General features: G+C 43.2%; 1 protein-coding gene across 7 annotated transcripts in view; it reads right to left on the reverse strand.

Annotated features, from left to right (window-relative positions):
* The window catches only part of FRMD4A (FERM domain containing 4A), a 207,750-nt gene that overhangs the window by 42,234 nt on the left and 148,216 nt on the right, over window positions 1–17,300 (reverse strand). For 6 of the 7 annotated variants that reach the window (XM_021384406.1, XM_021384405.1, XM_021384404.1 and 3 more), the window contains 3 exons: window positions 13,940–14,005; window positions 13,690–13,747; window positions 12,024–12,110 (listed from right to left, as the gene is read on the reverse strand). In XM_021384406.1, coding sequence (XP_021240081.1) covers window positions 12,024–12,110; window positions 13,690–13,747; window positions 13,940–14,005 — 211 coding nt within the window. Of the gene's footprint in view, window positions 1–12,023; window positions 12,111–13,689; window positions 13,748–13,939; window positions 14,006–15,242; window positions 15,345–17,300 lie in introns of those variants that run through there. The other variant, XM_021384408.1, reaches the window with a different exon arrangement.

Raw genomic sequence — 17,300 nt, forward strand, 5'->3', positions numbered from 1 at the left:
GAAGTACTCAGCCAATGAGGAACCAGGGGAGGAAAAGATAAGCGTCGGGTAATAGGGCATAAAAGATGTAACACTGCTTTCTGCGGCGCGCCTGCTTGCAGGACGCCCGCCATTGCAATTGCGAATAAAATCTGCTTTTATCAGAGATACCGTCCTGATCAATTATTTGGATATTTCCAACAACAGCAACAGTTCTGTGCTTGGAATGGTACCGGGAGTGACTTAATGTTGAGATGGACAACCACAGTTCTGCGTTTCACCTGAGCAAAGGTACTTCACAGCAGGGACAGGGACAGCACGTCCCCAAGCACGCTGGAAATGAGGCTTAGGAGAAAGTCACTCAGTAATACAAGCACAGTTCCCCTGCCCTTAAGAAGCTGCTCGCACTTGGAGCCGGCAGACAAGGGGACAATTAGTGGTGCTTGTGGTGCAGTGAGCTTCTGTGATGTGGTGGTTTGTCCGCTGGGATCTCTTCTGAGGTCAGCAGCCCGTTTTGGATCATGCAGCATTGGGCAGCTTTCAGATGGGAACAATTTCTGCTAGTTGCCATCATTACAAGCTGCACATGAGATCATTCAGCCTTCAATAGATGCTTAAGGAAGTCTCCCCGAGATTGGCTTTGGAGCCCAGCTGCACACTCATGCATGCACGTGAATAGGAAGGAGACCGCTGAAGGAGAAGAGAAGCGTTACCCTTATTTCCTCCTCCTCTGAGTCAGGGAGACTGCACTGTGGGCTCTGATTCATCGTGCCAATAAAGCCGGAACCAGAGCTATCACTTGAATTTGCAAGACTGCTTATCAAGCTGCTGACATGCAAGGGGAAACCTGAGTAACAGTTGTTTGCTGTCAGACTATGCATACTGTTTCAAACGTTTGGAGTGGGTGGGGGGCGACGATGCCGAAAGCAGTGCCAGAAATGGCTTTTTTTGCAAAGCTGGCAGCTTAGAAAAGGAGCCAGGGGAGGGATCTGAGTGGTGTACGGTGCACTGTGGAGAATTCAGGTGCAAGCTACAGGAATTTTGTCTTTGGAAACCCCTTCCAAGAGGCAGGCAAGCTCGCCAGGCACCAGATGTTTATGACTAGTTACAAAGAGCTGCAGTCAAAGCCTTTCAGACGCAAACTTCTTTTGTGAGCACACTTGTGGTTTGCTAGCTGCTCCCTAATTAAGCTGAGCCTGGAGGAGAGGAGGCCCAGGGATCTGCATCCGTTTCAGCCATATGAGTCTGAAGAAGTTTTTTACCTTTTTTATTGGCTGTGGGTGGTGCAGTGGAGTTTGCTCACAGCAGGAGGTAGGGTCAGTGTGAGAGCATTTGAGGAATACCAGAGGCTCCTGGTAAACAAGGGAGCGTGTTTTTTGAATGAGCATAGGGGAGCATTTCTGGCTTAGTCACTCATGCCTGGGTGATTTGGACTTCACTGATGTGTAGGGAGCTCAGGTAATCTGTGCCTAGGCACCAGGCTGTGCTCAGGAAGCCTTGTTTGCGTGCTCAGAAGAGGGGCCATCCATGCATTTGGGAACTCCTAGCAGCAATGAAGTTGTCGCTGGCTCCTGTGTCACCCTGTAACTCTTGGTAGGAACAGAACAGAGACAGCTGCTGAAGGGCAGCAAAGGTGCTTGGTGCCCATTAATCATCACATCACGGAATCATAGAACGGCTTAGGTTGGAGTGGACCTCAAAGATCATCTAGATCCAACCCCCTGCCATGAGCAGGGTTGCCAGTGGCCAGCTCAGGCTGCCCAGTATCCCACCCAACCTGGCCTTGAGGGCCTCTAGAGATAGGGCACCCACAGCTTCTCTGGGCAGCCTGTGCCAGTGCCTCATCACCCTCTGAGTAAAAAATTTCTTCCTAACATCTAACCGAAATCTTCCCTCTTTTAGTTTAAAGCTATTCCCCTGTGTCCTATCACTATCAGAACATGCAACAAGTCAGTCCCTCTCCTCCTTGTAAGCTCCTTCAAGGACTGGAAGGCTGAATTAAGAACCAGATGTAAATGCCCAAGTATGCGGTGTCCGTATCCATTTTCTGTGTGCATGTTTTGCCCTGAAGCACCTGAGATAAGGAAGAAGTAGAGTGGGGTTTCTCAGCAAGGCACATGCTCTTGGTAGTTTCAGATATCAAGCCTGGTAGCTGTTTCAAATAAATTAATCTGCAGAAACCTACGGAGGATCCGTCTGCTGTTTTTCTGCTGTCTTTGGTGACCTAAAGGGGAGTTACTAAGGAGATGGAGCCAGACATTTCTCAGAGGTGCTTAGTGGCAAGAAAAGAGGCAACAGGAGAGGTTGCAGCATCAGAAATTCTAACTAGATATATGAAGAAAGAAACAAAACACAGTCAGTACTCTAGAGCTGTGGGTAACTTCACCTAACTCTGAAGCTGGCCCAACTCTGAGCGGGAGGTTGAGCTCTTTGTCCTATATTTTTCTTTGATTCTAAGCATCTAATAAATGACCAACTGTAATTGCTGTTGGTCTTACATGGCATCTCCCAGCCCTTCCAGTCTCACAGCTTCTTAGATGATTAATTCCTTGTTAAATCATACCATGTAGAAGGAGCAGTTATCCCTCTAAATGCATGGACTACCACCTTAGCACCTAGATGACTGGGTGCTCTGAGAGGCTTCTAGGAAAGGCAAGGAAATAATGTGACATATTTTATAACAGCCCAAATGCAACCCTTTTACTCACCTTTGCTATGGGCAAGAGCCAACCCTGGATGACATCTTGGTAATAAAACTGGCACTAAACAATAAAGCCAAACAATGGCAGTATTTTCACACAGCTTGCATGAGTGCAGCTACAAACTCCCAAGTCTTTTGTTTTTCAGTTTAAAGATGAAACAAACACAGCAAAAAAATTCCTCTGTGGACATTTGATTTCCTCCTCTGAACAAACCAGCAACCAAAATTCTAGGGGCTGAGTTATGCAGGAGGTCAGGGTGGAGGTTATAAGCAGTCCCTCTCTGGCTTTAAACTCTACGAAAATCACAGCTCCAGTAAAGTCAATGGCAGTTTTGTCCCAGTAATTTCAGTGGGGCTATGGTTTCCATGCATGGGTTTGTGTCTTGCCTCAAGCCAACCCCGCTCCCATCAATCATATCTCTGTCAAACAAGTTAGTTAGAATGAACGAAGAAGGATTTGATCCAGGCAGCACCAACTCAGCTCAAACAAATGGGATCTTGTTTCAGGGACAGATTTACCAAGAGATTTCCATGGGCTGTCACCTGTGAATTAGCCTGACCCTCCGCTGAGGGTGCCCCACAGGTCATGAGATGAGGATGCTGCTGTACTGTAACTTAGCCCTTTATCCTGCCATGCCTTCCATTCATTCCTGTGTTTCAGTTAGTTTGGGGCATTTTTTTTCTTTTACTTCCTAGAACAAAAAAAAAGATGAGGTTTCCTGTGTGATTTGATGTGGGAAAAAAACCCCACCAATGAACTTCCCAGAGGCTTGCTGTCCTCCCTTTCCCCATGGAATGAGAGAGTGGCTTGGCTAAGCAGGACTTTCGGTGGTCTGTCAGCAACCCCAGCTTACTATCTAATTACTTTCCCTTAGGCTTCGGGACTCTTTTTCTGCCAAACAGACAAACAGTTTCCAGTTCAGTTTGAGACCATTTTTGCTGTGTGCTGTTCTCATGGGACCACACCCCAGCAACAACCGTTTCTAGCTTGACCAAACAGAAATAGCATCTATATCTATATAATCACCACTCTGCATTTATTTCCATTATGAAGAGACAATTCCCTATTAAATTTCAAAGTGGTTTATTGGCTCAGAGAGACAATAAAGCACCAGCTCACAGAGGGAAGAGCTGTCATTTGGACAAAACATTATTTGTCTACATAATGTAACTCGATATTTGTGTCTGTAACTGTATACAGACTGGGAAACCAGACTTTGGGTTTATATATATGACTGAATCCATCTTCAATGCACATATATTTGTCAAACACTGTTAGATATTGCATTGCTGTCAACATTCTGGGTGCCTGTAAAATTCTAAATCAATATATATATTTCTGATTTTTATACATTAAATTTTCTCCTTTTTCTCCTCTGCAAGCAAATCAAAGTGACACTCTTTCTGCATTGAAGATTCTAACACTATATTCTGTGTATTACACAAAGGATGCCCAAGCTATAGCACACGAGTCAGCTATGGCTCACTATAATGATTTATGCCACCAGAAACCATTCCTGCCACTTTCTTTCCCGAAGATCCTCTTGCCTTCTGTAGCAGCGTGACTAAAGCACATCTATCTTGAGACCAAAATACAGGAACTCCCATCCCACGCCCAGTCATGCAATGATGATGCACATGCCTATTGGGTTGTGGGACTGAAAACATGCCTGTGACACAGGGTGTCTGTATATAGAGTCACACAACAGCAGCAGTCCCATGCTTCCAGCTACGGCTTGCAGTGCACAATCTTTTGAGCCTTCTGCCCAGGCCACTCATTTAAAGTTGCCTCGTATTCATAGCCAATGAATAGCTGGGCCCTTGCTTGGCTTCACCTGGTAATAAAAATACCCAGGCTTTTGGAGCAATAAGTCCTGGGAATGGTGGGATGCACGAGAAGCCTGCTACCACTTCAGAGCCAAGCACATGTGCTCAAGGAAGTTTCAATCTTGCTCCAAATCTCCACCCTAAATCCACAGTGCTGAAGTCCAATTTGTTTCACTTCGTGCCCTCAGAGTGATTTGTCTTTGCATCTTGTTGAAGTTCCTGCTGTGTGCTGCAGAATCATTTAAGACTTGGCTGCTGCTTTTATAGAGAATTACCCTCTTAAGACCTGAATACAACAAAGCACTTACAGCAAGTGAGTTTTATTTTGATGGGACTACTCCTATATTTAATGGCCATCATGGGGTTGACTTGGCTGCATCAAGGGATAGGACGTCATGCTGCAGCCTGCAGTGAATGCAGATCCTTGCAGAAAACCCTGGGACTTTATGCCTCAAAGTATCACCTCAGTATGCACATAATGAACCACCCAAAATAATACTGGCCTCCTTACAAGATAGCGGTGCCCTAGACTATGTATTAGTGTTTGCAAGTATTATAGATGACCAAGCTACTTATTTACCTAGATAATACAAACTGAGCATGACTGTTCTGTGATTAGTTAACATTTTTAAAAGTTGCTTTTCCTACATAGTCTCATTAGTTGTCTGAGACCAGCCCTGTTTGGGAGAGACACTGAACCAAACTTTTATTAGCTTATATGTGAAAGAAAGTGGTGATTATGACCTGTATGTAGCTGTTAATTCATTGTGATTCAACCATGACAAAGTCAAACTCTTTCCATCTGGTTCTGAGCTGTGAAGTCCTTATCTTGTTCCACACCATCATTGTGTAGTTTAATAGAGGTTTCTTTCTCTGATTTATGTGGCTGTGATTTATGCAGCCTGCACCCATACTCAGCTCCTACAGCTGTGCCAGTGTTGCTTACTGTGGGCCACATGGTGAATGAGTTTGGGAATTGATGAATGTTAAAAGTGACTGTTTTCTTTTTGGCAGAGTTACACTGAGCTTTGATCATTTCTCTGGGGCAGTTTCCTTCCTGGCCACACAATTATACCAGTGTGACTGAGGAAGAGGAGGAAGTGAACAGTGGTAGCAGGACTGGGATAGGGTAGGAGAGTGAAGGCCACTTAAGCTGGTGCTGCTGCCAGAAGAAATATTCAGTGAATGAAAGCCTAGTGGTATGTCTGACCAAACCCTGCGGAAATCTTCTGCCTCAGGGACAAAGTCCTGCTTTCCAGCCCAATGCACTCTGATCTGATTTATTCATCTCCTGTTCACAACTTTCTGGCACAGTGGGGTGCAGCATCCAGGCTGAGGTAGGTGCTGTGGCAGGAAGAAAAGGTGGGGGCAGGAAGGAAAAAGAAGAGCCTGCTGCTGGATGGTAGACACTCCAAACTGAGACGAGCAGCAGCAAAAAAGGTGCTACAGAGAAAGTGGTTTCCTGCATAACAGGTATGGGATAAATCCTTTTCAGCAAGCGAAGGTCTTAAACTGTCACTGCTCTTCAGTGCTCACAGGTCTGGATCTTAAATTTTTATGCATAAGGAAATGGGATGAACAGCGTCTTCCACGAGAAGAAAGAGCAGAGTAAGGAACTTCACTTTATATATGTCTCCCTCTCCAGTGCACCACATTTCCAAACACTAAACCAAGACTGAATTACTGCACTATAAAATGAGTTGAACCCGCCATGACCTGAAGACTGGTTCAGTTTACAGCCAAGTCCATAATCCAAAAAGCATGAAGGATCAGCAAAGGAAAGAGAAATAAAAGTGTTGAGCAGAAAGAGTCAGCAGGTAGTCCTTAACAGTCAGCTAATCACAGTGAATAATGTATTACAGCAATGCCACTGAGACTCCACTAGCTTTTGTAAACCATTATTTCCTGGAAATGTTTTCTGCTTCTCTTGCGTCGTTTGTAAACTTGAAATCTTTTATCCCTGTCTGCAGTGCAAAGATGTTTCCAAAGGTTTTAGGAAATGATGCCGTTCCAAGAAGGGCCCAATTGTGTCTGACCCCAGCTGATTCCGGATGCTCTAGAGAAAGGCCAGCCTTTGCTGAGTACACACAGTGGCTGAGTGGCATGCCACTGAGAGGAGTGTTACACATGTTCCAGACCTCTGACAACTGGAACCATCTTGCTGCCAAATCAAACACCCTTCATGAACGTGAGAGCTTGTAACACCTCCTGAAATCCTGTCCGAATATAACCGATTCTGTGTTGGAACTATGGATGTTTCCCATACATTCTTTAAGTCTTATCTGCAACCCTTCTATGCTCTTGATCTCTAATGTATGTGTGTAAACTGGGCTCCCTCTAAATCATTTGAAAATCATTTTCTTTTGCCTTTTTTACTGTCCTGATGTTCTTCTATGATCAGTCAGGATGGAGACCAATTTGTCAGTTTCCTCCTCCCCAGCATTCATTACTTTCTATAAATTTCACATCAATCCCTACTTTATGTTTTTTTTTAAGTTACTGGTCTGTCATTCCTTCACCACAGGAAGCACAAGTTTAACCACTCCATCAATGCAATTACTGACTTGACAATGCTTCATTATGCCCTAAAGCAGAGAGGATCGCTATTTGTTCTGCAGTAAAAAAGCTCTTAATTAGGCTATTGCTCCTCCTGTGTAAATATCCCATTTTGCCTCTGGAATTGGGAAACTTCACTCTATCCCTTGCTGTTTGGAAAAGGCCAAGTGACATCACACAGCAATCTTTCACTTTCTGGACAAAATTAACAAACTGATTACTTCATTCCTGCTGTTGACAAGCAGGTGATTTCTCTCTGATCAGACACTTAGTGCCACTGATTTTACCTGTGCTTTCTATTTCTTGGCAGTGGGAGTCCAACTCAGTTCTTTTTGCGTGTGTAAATTGGAAGTCAAGCTGTTAGCATTGCTTTGGACTTAAAATAATACTACCTATTAAATCCTTCTGTAATGAGAGTCCACAGAGCTTTGTGTTGATATTACAACACAAGATAAAGTATTTTCATAGCATGCCTTATTTGATCTCAGAGAAAGGATAACACTGGAAAGAAATGGCAGAAATGAATGCTTAGCTGCCATGGAAAATCTTTGTCAAGCTACATTCACATCTGAATTTTGGGACGTCCCACATGTTTTCCTGTTTCCAAAACTATTTATTCTTCTTGGGTTCTCTTTAGTCAACTGGAGAATGAGAACACCGGTAATGTTTATGAGCCTGAGAAAAAAAGGCTCACCCTAAGTTTCGTAACCACTGTCTTTCTGTGAAAGAAAACTGGATAACACCAAATAGTGATATTTCTTGCAAAACAGCTGAACACTAACAGACTTTCTTTAAGGTCATTTTATTTTTGGTTGTAAGTTAAACAGTTTCTGTATTTGCTTATTGACCACAGGGAAGTCCTTTGTCTGACTTTGTTACTTTTTCATTCTTCAGCTTGGAGTTAATTGTTTACTAACTGTTAAGCTGGTTGTGCACTGAAAGATGCCTTTGGGCTCTTAAATCTGTGGGAATATCTCACTAGAACAACAAAGACATGCCTAGTGCTGCTACAACTGCTTGAGCATGCAGATCTCTCAGCTCCAGGCTACACCGCTTCTGCTTCATGTATGGGTCCCTTCAGACAGAATGAAGTTACATTCCTACCTGCTGGTTAAAATGAATGAATGCCATACAGGGGCAATATAGTCACACAGAGGGACTGCAATGTCCTGCTCTTTCTTTCCAACTGCTCGCATAACATGGAAAAAAAACAGATGATATTTCTCTGAAATGATGGTCTTGGCCATGACAGTCTCAGTAGTGAGTGGGAAAGAAGTGCTGGCATATCCTTTCTGAAGAGCAGGCTCCAAAGAATATGCTTTGGTTTATCATGAATTATGGAAGGTGCATCTTGACCTGAGATGCTGGGTAGCACCCAGCAGGACAGTGACTCCTTTTTGATGTGCTTTTTCAATGCATGTCAAGTCCTGAGGGGCCTTTTCCCTTCATGAGGAAGAATATGCAGAAGATAAATCTTTACTGACATAGAGGTAGATGGATTCTGCCCATCTGGAAGCTGCACACTGCTGCTACAAAAAATGAAAAAAGTTCTGTAAGCTGTTAGTAAACTTCCAGCATGCCTCAGCATACTGCAGGGCATGCAGGACAGTATCTAGTTGGACATTCTATAGCAGGACAGCAGCCAACTTTCCACAGTTGATATTCTCTTCTTGTTCAGCTGTGATGATGGGTTTTGAGACTTTTGCATTTATTTAATACCTAAGAATGAACTGTTGTCAGATCATAACTGATATGGATCAAACCTGTGTTTGAACAGGTTGCCCAGCAAGGCTGTGGATGTCCCCTCCCTGGAAGCATTCAAGGCCAGGCTGGATGGGGCTTTGAGCAACCTGGTCTGGCGAGAGGTGTCCCTGTGTGTAGCAGGGGGTTGGAACTAAACGATCTTAAAGGTTCCTTCCAACCCAAACCATTCTATGATCCTATGATATTCAAGAGGAAGCCTTTGGTAGTGCTTACTGAGTCTGTGAGCTAGCCCCTGAACATCCAGGAGAAAAACAGGAGGGAGAATGATAGGCCTCAAAGTGATGGCTTTGGTGAGTTTTGGGGCTTCCACAGAATCAAGGCATGGGTAGGAGGAAACAGAAAAATAGAAGCACAGACTCACACTAGGCTCTGTGGCCCAGCACAAGCTGCATTCCAGTAAATAGCCCCACATTCCTGTCTAAACCACCTCTGACTAGGTGCCAGATACCCTTCTCAACTGCATCCCCAGTAATGCTAGAGGACTTATGCCTGAGTGAGAATACTGCGAGCAGTATCAGGTTCTTGCCCAACGTCAGCCCCAATTCTCCTCTCTGGACTCACCCAACTTGCTGACAAACCTAGTTAGCTTTCTAGAGACACATGGCTGATTTACTCCAGCAATTTAATAACAACGTGTTTTTGACTGACTGCTAATGGGATCGCCTGAGATAGGCTCAGCTGCTTATTGTGGGTTACGGTTTTACTTGCAAACACAATAAGCTTGAAAATCTATCTAGGATGACATGAGAGGAAAACATTACAATCTCCCTTATAAGACAAGCAAAGTTTTTATATGCATTTAAAATAAATGTCTTGGTTTCAGCTGGTTTCTTGCTGCAGTTTGCTGCTTGCGCTTCTTCTAGAGAGATTTATTTTTTCATTGCAATTTTTCAGCTTGTTTCTGGTGTTGGCAATGTGTAGGACAAAATAATAAATATCAGAAAAGACATAATCTCTTCCTTCCTCCCCTCTAATTTTACTTTGCAGAAAGCTCATCAATGCTTACCCCTCCCCTTTCCACAGCAGACTTGAACCAGTTCTTGCTGCTGCAGTGAAATGAACCAGATCCTATGGTAGGCTCCCAGATACCAGGGTTATCAAATGCAATTTTACAATCTAATTAGCAAAGAATTAAACACTGCATCTCACTGAGGCAGTTGGATTGCTCTTGCCAGAGGGATTTTACCACCTGTGGAGGGTAAAAAGTCTCTTTACTTGGTCCACAGAGGGTACAAGCACACTACAGAGAAAGCACAAAGCCTCAGTCACTCTGTCCATGTCCTATCCCTGATTTAGGCTGTCCATTTTGGAATAGCCTTGCCAACAGATGGGGTCTGCAAGCATCACGTCACAGAGAAATGCTCATCTAGGCTGCCTTTTCACTGATGCCATCTCTGGATTGTGGCAATGAACAAATTCTAGCCTGGAAATTCCTACTGTCCCCTCCCACCCACCTCTTCTCCAAGATTTATGACCACTTCTCCTAAGTAAGGAGACTCAACTCTTCTAGTGGGAATAGTTGTCCCCTCTCATGCAGTCAGAGTACCAGAACCTCCTTTCTTCTTTGCTCTCCACTAACCCTTTCTTATCATCAGGGCTGATAAAAATTGCTATAGCTTCTGAATGGTTGAGTCCTATCATGGCACGGTACTGTTTTCTTCCAAAGAAATGTTTCTGTCACTGTGATTGACTTCTGAAGGCACTTTTTAAGGACACGTTTTCCCTGGGGAGTTGGCACTATTGGAGATATGTGGGTACAAACACCCAGCCTAGGCATGTTTTAAACTATCATGTGTGAGTATGGCTTGCCCTGCAGGTAATGATTGATCCTAAACAGATATGTCTTTTAGAGCACAGCTGCTCTGAGAAGACTCCCTTGCTTTCCTTATCCTCATTCACATCTTCAGTGAATAAAAAAACCCAGTGAACAGCCTTCAGTGAATAAAAGGCTAATCATTGTAGTTCTGTCTTCTACCAAAAGCTTGATTCTAGTTTATTTTAATAGAAGGTGCTATCTGAGGTCCAGGTAGTGTATAACTTGAATGTGATCGGAGGAGGTAGAAGAAAGGGAGGCAGCACGCTTTGGCAACAAAGACAAGGCAAAGAGAAATAGTGTGTGTTAATTCAGCATGGAAGCATTTGCATCCACAGAAGAGCTGCCTAGTTGCTGCAAATCATCCGTTTCTGCACAGTTGCCTGCAAACAAGCCTCAGACCTTGTTTCCTGACGTCTCCATGGGTTTGCAGTACAGCAAGTACTGTTGCTAACAGACTGTACGTATCAGCCTGCAGGGCATGTGCTCAGAGATGAGTTTATTTTTTTTTTTCTACTGGACTGCATCCTAGGTAGCAATATCAGAACACATGAGCCTACTTGGTAGGATGAGCTCAGTGGATCAAAACTTTTCTCCTCTCAAATGAACAGGATATTTGTTAGCTGGATTTCTCAGCTGCAGTTTGGAAAGACTGAGACAAATCCTGATTTTCAGATACACTGAAAGCCTCACAAAAAACAGCAGTAAAAAGACCAGAACAGCTGATCATCAATGACTAAGCTTGAATTTTATGATCAGATCTTTGCATGCCATGCCTTACTTTGTGAACGTTTGGAAAGTAAAGTTCCTAAACAAATCAGATACTGGGCTGAAACTTCTTAATGCATTTTCTTTAAGCATGTGATAAAAGTTTTTTCCCTATCAGCTTGGTATTCACTCTTCATTTGCTTGTCATATAGAATGCTACTCTGGCGAAAATGATGCAATATTTTTCTTTTTTTAAGGCATGGAAGAAGCTTTGCTGTCTCTTCTCTTCTCTCCCTTTCTGATAATTTATGACCTGACAGTAGACTATTAAGGGTCAGCTGAACACCTTAAATCCCATCACAACCATTGAAAGGTCTTCAGCACCTGAGAGGATTAGCATTACCATTCCCATTTATGTCCTATGAACCATGCTGTAAAGAAGCATGAGGTACAAGATTATGTGTTGCTTATTTTCCCTCCATACTGCAACATTTAATACATTAAGAGCTACTTTCGTTCATTAATTCTCTGCAGATATTCAGACACATTTGGGATAAACGTAACATCCTTCAAAATCACATGAATCAATGCCAGCATTTGGCATACATCACACTCTCAAATCAAGCTATAACATGAGAGGCAAGCCTGGACCTTGACAGAAAAGCAAACACTTACCTTTCTTGGTTTCACTTTGTCATGGTAGTCATATTGAAAAATCCCCTTATAGCTAAGTCCTAACCACCAAGGAATTCCCTGCTTGTCCTGAAAGAAAAAAATAGAAAGAGTTGAATTGAATGGGAGGGGAAAACTGTGGAGATTTCCTGTGTTCAAGCTAACGATTTGTTTCTAAGCAAAATCTTTGAATGTCATGGGTGCCATTAAATTGCCCCATCTGAATTTCCTCAAGTCACTAAACTCTTTGGTGTTAAGGAGATCTGTTTCACTTTTAGCTATAATGTATAAAACCATTTAGAATGCATCATCTGCAATCAAGTTACTCAAAATGTTGCCAGGGGAGGTTTGACATTGGTCCCTTGTGTGGTGGTACATCCTCTTTCTCTGCCCTTTAAATTATTCAGTCCAAACACTCAGAAATCAGAGAGGAAGGAAAGAGAATTGCCCAGCTGACTTGAATTATGTGGAGGGATTTTAGCATTAATCTTGAAAATGCAGCAGTAATGGGATCTGAGAGCTACTAAGTGATAAGGTCTGACAGGCTTGGACCCAACTGCTTTGTGTCTGAGTGTGCAATAAAATGTCCTTATGCAGTAATGGCTGATATCTGATACCAGCCTCTCTGCAATTTACTGGACTGGAGTCCTCAATGAAATTACATCTGTTCTGTTAATGTGATAGAGCAAGGCAGAGTAAAACCAGCAAAACCAAAACCCCTGCATCAGGCAGAAGCAGAAGCTATAATATTGCCTCAATGCTGCTCACTAGCACAAACTAATCATGAAGAGTTCACTGCAACAGCTCTCAACTGTTAGCAGGCTAGGACATGCAGACCAATCCACCCAATCTTCCTTGGTCTGGAATACTCCAAGAGATCTGGATGCAGATGTATGAGATCGGAAGACTTGGTGATAAATAACTGAACAGAAGAAATAAGGAATTTCATGAATACCTACATGAAACTGACACAGAAGTGAGAATGGTGTGTGTTTGAGTGTGTGTGTGGTGGAAAGTGCCATCTCTAGAATATGCACCAGTGATCACAGAATCACAGAATTGTAGGGGTTGGAAGCGACCTCCAGAGATCATCAAGTCCACCCCCCTTGCCAAAGCAGGCTCCCTGCAGCAGGTTGCACAGGTAAGCATCCAGACAGGTCTTGAATATCTGGCATAAATATTTGGCATCTTTGTGCACTATATCTGTATCCGTCTATCTATATCTCAAATGAAAGTAGTTGCAGTCTGCAGATCATGGCTAGTTAGTTAGTTAGTTACTCATTCATCTATAGGCTAGGAAAAATCTGATCTCCTGGAACTACAAAAAGCAGTGAAGCACAGACTTCGCTAGCGAAGTGCCTGGCTTGTCCCATGGGTGCTGGTTCACTGGCATCACCAGAGCTTGCCACTGCACGTGGCCTGAACATCTCTAGCACAGCCAAAGGACTGTGTCAGTTTTATCTTGAAGAACAGGATTTTCCTCTTTGGAGCTGTATTTACCAAACATTCACTACACTGTTGAAATAAATTTATTCTACCACAGGAAGTGAAACAAGACTACAGTAATAGTGTATTGTACTCTGAAAGCAGTACAGTTATTTTCCCCTCTCCCCCTTCCTCTCCAAAATCAGTATAATTCAGTAAATAACCCTTTTTTTGTAGCACATACCTTTACTGCGTAATAATGCACTCCATATGTTGGGAGGGATTCTACAATACTCATGTAACTGAAAAACAACACATAAGAGAATAACACTGAGAGGATGATCTAAAAAGAAATGCTTAAACATATAATAAGTAAATAAATACTTAAATCATTAGATAAGATGGGAGACACAGTTACATATTAGATTTACAGTCCAGTATAAATATTTCCTGATAAAACAAAGGTCACCAGAAGTTGCTTGTATTTTGCTTACTTCACAATTGCTTGACCTCTTGTCTGGCCATTCAGTTTCTTGTAGTGTTCAATGACTCGGTCCTCGCTGGAAAGGAAGAAATGAGATGTTTTATTTAATGGCAGTATCATGACCATACAAGCATACAAAAAGAGTCATAAATGCTCTGTTAATACAGCTACCAATAAGAGAATAAAAAAAATGCCAAGTAAAAATGTTAGATGATGGAATTTGATGTCACTCGGGGAAAACAAGGGGAGGGCTCCTTCATTGTTAAAGTATTGATTTTCCTTTGCATATTTCTGGGTTATACTAACTTGCATTCCCTCAGGCAACACTTGGTCATACACTGGGAGTTAGCACCGGCCAGGGCCCATTCTCAGTGCTGCTTTGGAGAGGAAAAGGGTTTCATGGTATAGGAGAATGTTCCAGATGGTAGGCCTCTATGTCAGAGAACAGTTCTAGGCACGTTTGATGAATGCATGTTAGACATTCACCTCTACACATTAGAGATGCAGCATCTGAGAGTAGGTCAACATGATCCAAAGAACAGACTGACAGACATCTCCAAGTTCAGTTTTAAAGAATCTCCCATTTCTCTGGTAAATGGGTTGCAGGAGAGCACAGAACCAGAGCTATTTGATGCATACAGTCAGGTGTCCTAGCAAGGTCACAGCATGGCAAAGTACAAACCAATGATCTCCTTTCAAAGGTTCACAGTGCACTCCCTTGATTTCAACAGCATTCCTCTTGATCTGCAACACATCACAGCTTACAGACTTGGTACTTTCATGCTGGTCTGACTTTGGTTCTTTAACTTCCAGCAATGTAATGTGAGCAGGATTGGCTTTGCTGCATTTGCGTAGCAGAATACTCAAGACCTCATTTTTAAACCCAATCTCTTGCTCTTTATGTTGTAGCTCCAAGAATAAGGAGTCTGTTGAGTATCTTAGAGGAACATTACAGACATTACCAGTCTAAGAGGAAGGAAACTTGAACTCCTTCCCCAGTTAACACCATATAAGCTTGCAGTTGTACCAAGTGTCTATCTAATGCTATCATGCTGCATATGGTTTAGGCCACTGTGAACTAGAATTGCTCCCTATCTGCATTTTCTATGTCTAGCAGAACCTTTAAAGGCAGCCACATGGTTGTCCACGATGTGATAATCCTTCCCCAGGCAGAACTGAAGCTATTTTTATTGCTGGACAGTATGAAGGAACACAGCAGTTTGGTAAGGTAGATAACCTTGCTGCAACTGCTCAGAGATGCTCATGGGGACATTTGTGGAAAACTGCAAGGTGTTTCACTGAGCACAGCCCACCTAATGTGGCTACATCTTCCCATTGCTGCCTTCCCCATATGCATGCTTGTGGCAGGAACATCTATCTGGGGCCAGAATCTCTGCCAAAAAGAAGTTCCCCTGTCCATGCAGGGTCCACCTCTGCTGACACCATTCATAATGCCCTCAGTGATGTTACAGTGGCCATGCATATCCTCCTGTGACACACAGGATGCTCTGTTCTGTGACGTCACAAGGAGGACATTCCACACTGTGACATGACAAACAGGATGTTCTGTGCACAGATGGGGAGTGGGGCCCTGGCACGGGGGAGCTGAGGACTGTGTGTCTGTCCCTGGTAAAGCCAGGAAGAAGGCAAAGGAACAAAAACACCAGCGCAGACACCAAAGAGTGATTCAAAGGAGACAGTCTGTCAGTTCATCCGCAGGGCCAGCTGCTCTCCCACAAGGCTGGCATTTGTCTGAGAGTAACTGCTTTCCTCACTCACTCACGAACTCATCTTGTGAAAATAAAAGGGTTCTTACTGGGGCAGGGTGAAGAGATGTCCCACCAGCGCACCGCAGCAGGTACAGGGTGCTGATGGAGTCAGTGACAAATTACATGGGTAAAGCAATGGTCATCTCTCCCATCCCAAATCCCTCAGAATAATTTTAATGCTTAGAAAATAGCTGTATGGAAATTCAACAGTTATAAAACCATATTCAGCCCACAGATACTCCACAAGCACCACGGATGTATGGGCGTACATATGAAGGCAGAGCTCATCTCTCCTGCTATGATTATCATAAACAGGATTACTTTTGGAGTAATAACTAAAAATTACAAGAGTGTTCAGTACTGGAAGATCTCCAATAACCATCATTCTTAATTAAAAATATGGACAGAGAGTTAAACCCACGATTGCATGTGGATGCAATTCCTCTGTCTCCCACAGGAATAAATGAGGAATGACGTTTCAGAAACCAGTGGAGTTTCTCCAGTGAAAAACACTCTTAGTTTTGGTTTCTAGTCGCACATTTTATGGTATAGATCAAGCTCTAATACTGGTGCTATTCAAGGAATAGATAAATGCACCTGCCTGCTGGTTGCCTAATGTAGTTCTGGCTGTGCACTGCTTTCCTACGAATTATTATTATGACAGATATATTCCTGGACCACATCCCTTGGGTATGGAAGCCAATTGATGGCCCATTTCCTTAAAAGGATAGACTGGATGCCAAGGAGCCTTCCTGAACAGCCGGCTGAATAAACTTATGTTCTCAAACCATACTAAAAGATGTGGGATAGTCCTCAGTTTTCCTAAAGAAATACAGGCAACGCTCTCTATGCCTCCATTGCCCTCTAAGAATATTGAATACGTTCCTTTCTGTTGTATAATATTTTGAGATCTACAGATGTTAAGTGTAAGAAAAGTATCATCCTTGTTTCTACTTTCTTTTGGATAAAAAATAAAGCTTGAATGATCAATCAAGGCATGAATATTTTACAGTGGGACTTACTGCCTTTCACCTTTCTATAATGCTGAGCTAGTCACATGGTGGGAAGAGGTATTCCAGAGCACAGTTCATCCAATCTGTTTGGGTGACTTCCCTGGGGGGATACTATAATTGCTTCTCTCCACTGACAGTAAAGGGAGCCGAGAGCCCCTAGTTCAGGTGGAGTTGTCTGCACTGAAGAAATGTTGTAGACCAGATGAATCCCACCCTAGCTACCTGACACTGGCTTCTCAAATAGTTGTTTGGATTCCTTATTCTTTCACACGGTCCTGCAAGGGGGATCATCCAGCACACAGGTCACTTTCTGCCTCTAGATCTGGGATGAAGGTTTAAGCCCAGTATGTGCCAGGGAAAACAAGCAAAATCATTCATGGGTCAGAAGGAGAATCAGCAGAGCTTACAGACCTTCTCCCTTGTCATTTCAGCTGTTCTTCTCCAAGCAGCTGCCATGCTGTAATTGACAGCTGGGAGAGTGCTAGGACACTGCCTGGACCACCAGCTGATGTCTCCTCGTGCCCAGCTCTGGCTTGTTGCTATATCAGCAACACAGAAGCTCATTCATAGTTAATGTGGAGACATGGGG

Source organism: Numida meleagris, chromosome 1, assembly GCF_002078875.1.
Source record: "Numida meleagris isolate 19003 breed g44 Domestic line chromosome 1, NumMel1.0, whole genome shotgun sequence".
In the NCBI taxonomy this organism is placed as follows: domain Eukaryota; kingdom Metazoa; phylum Chordata; class Aves; order Galliformes; family Numididae; genus Numida; species Numida meleagris.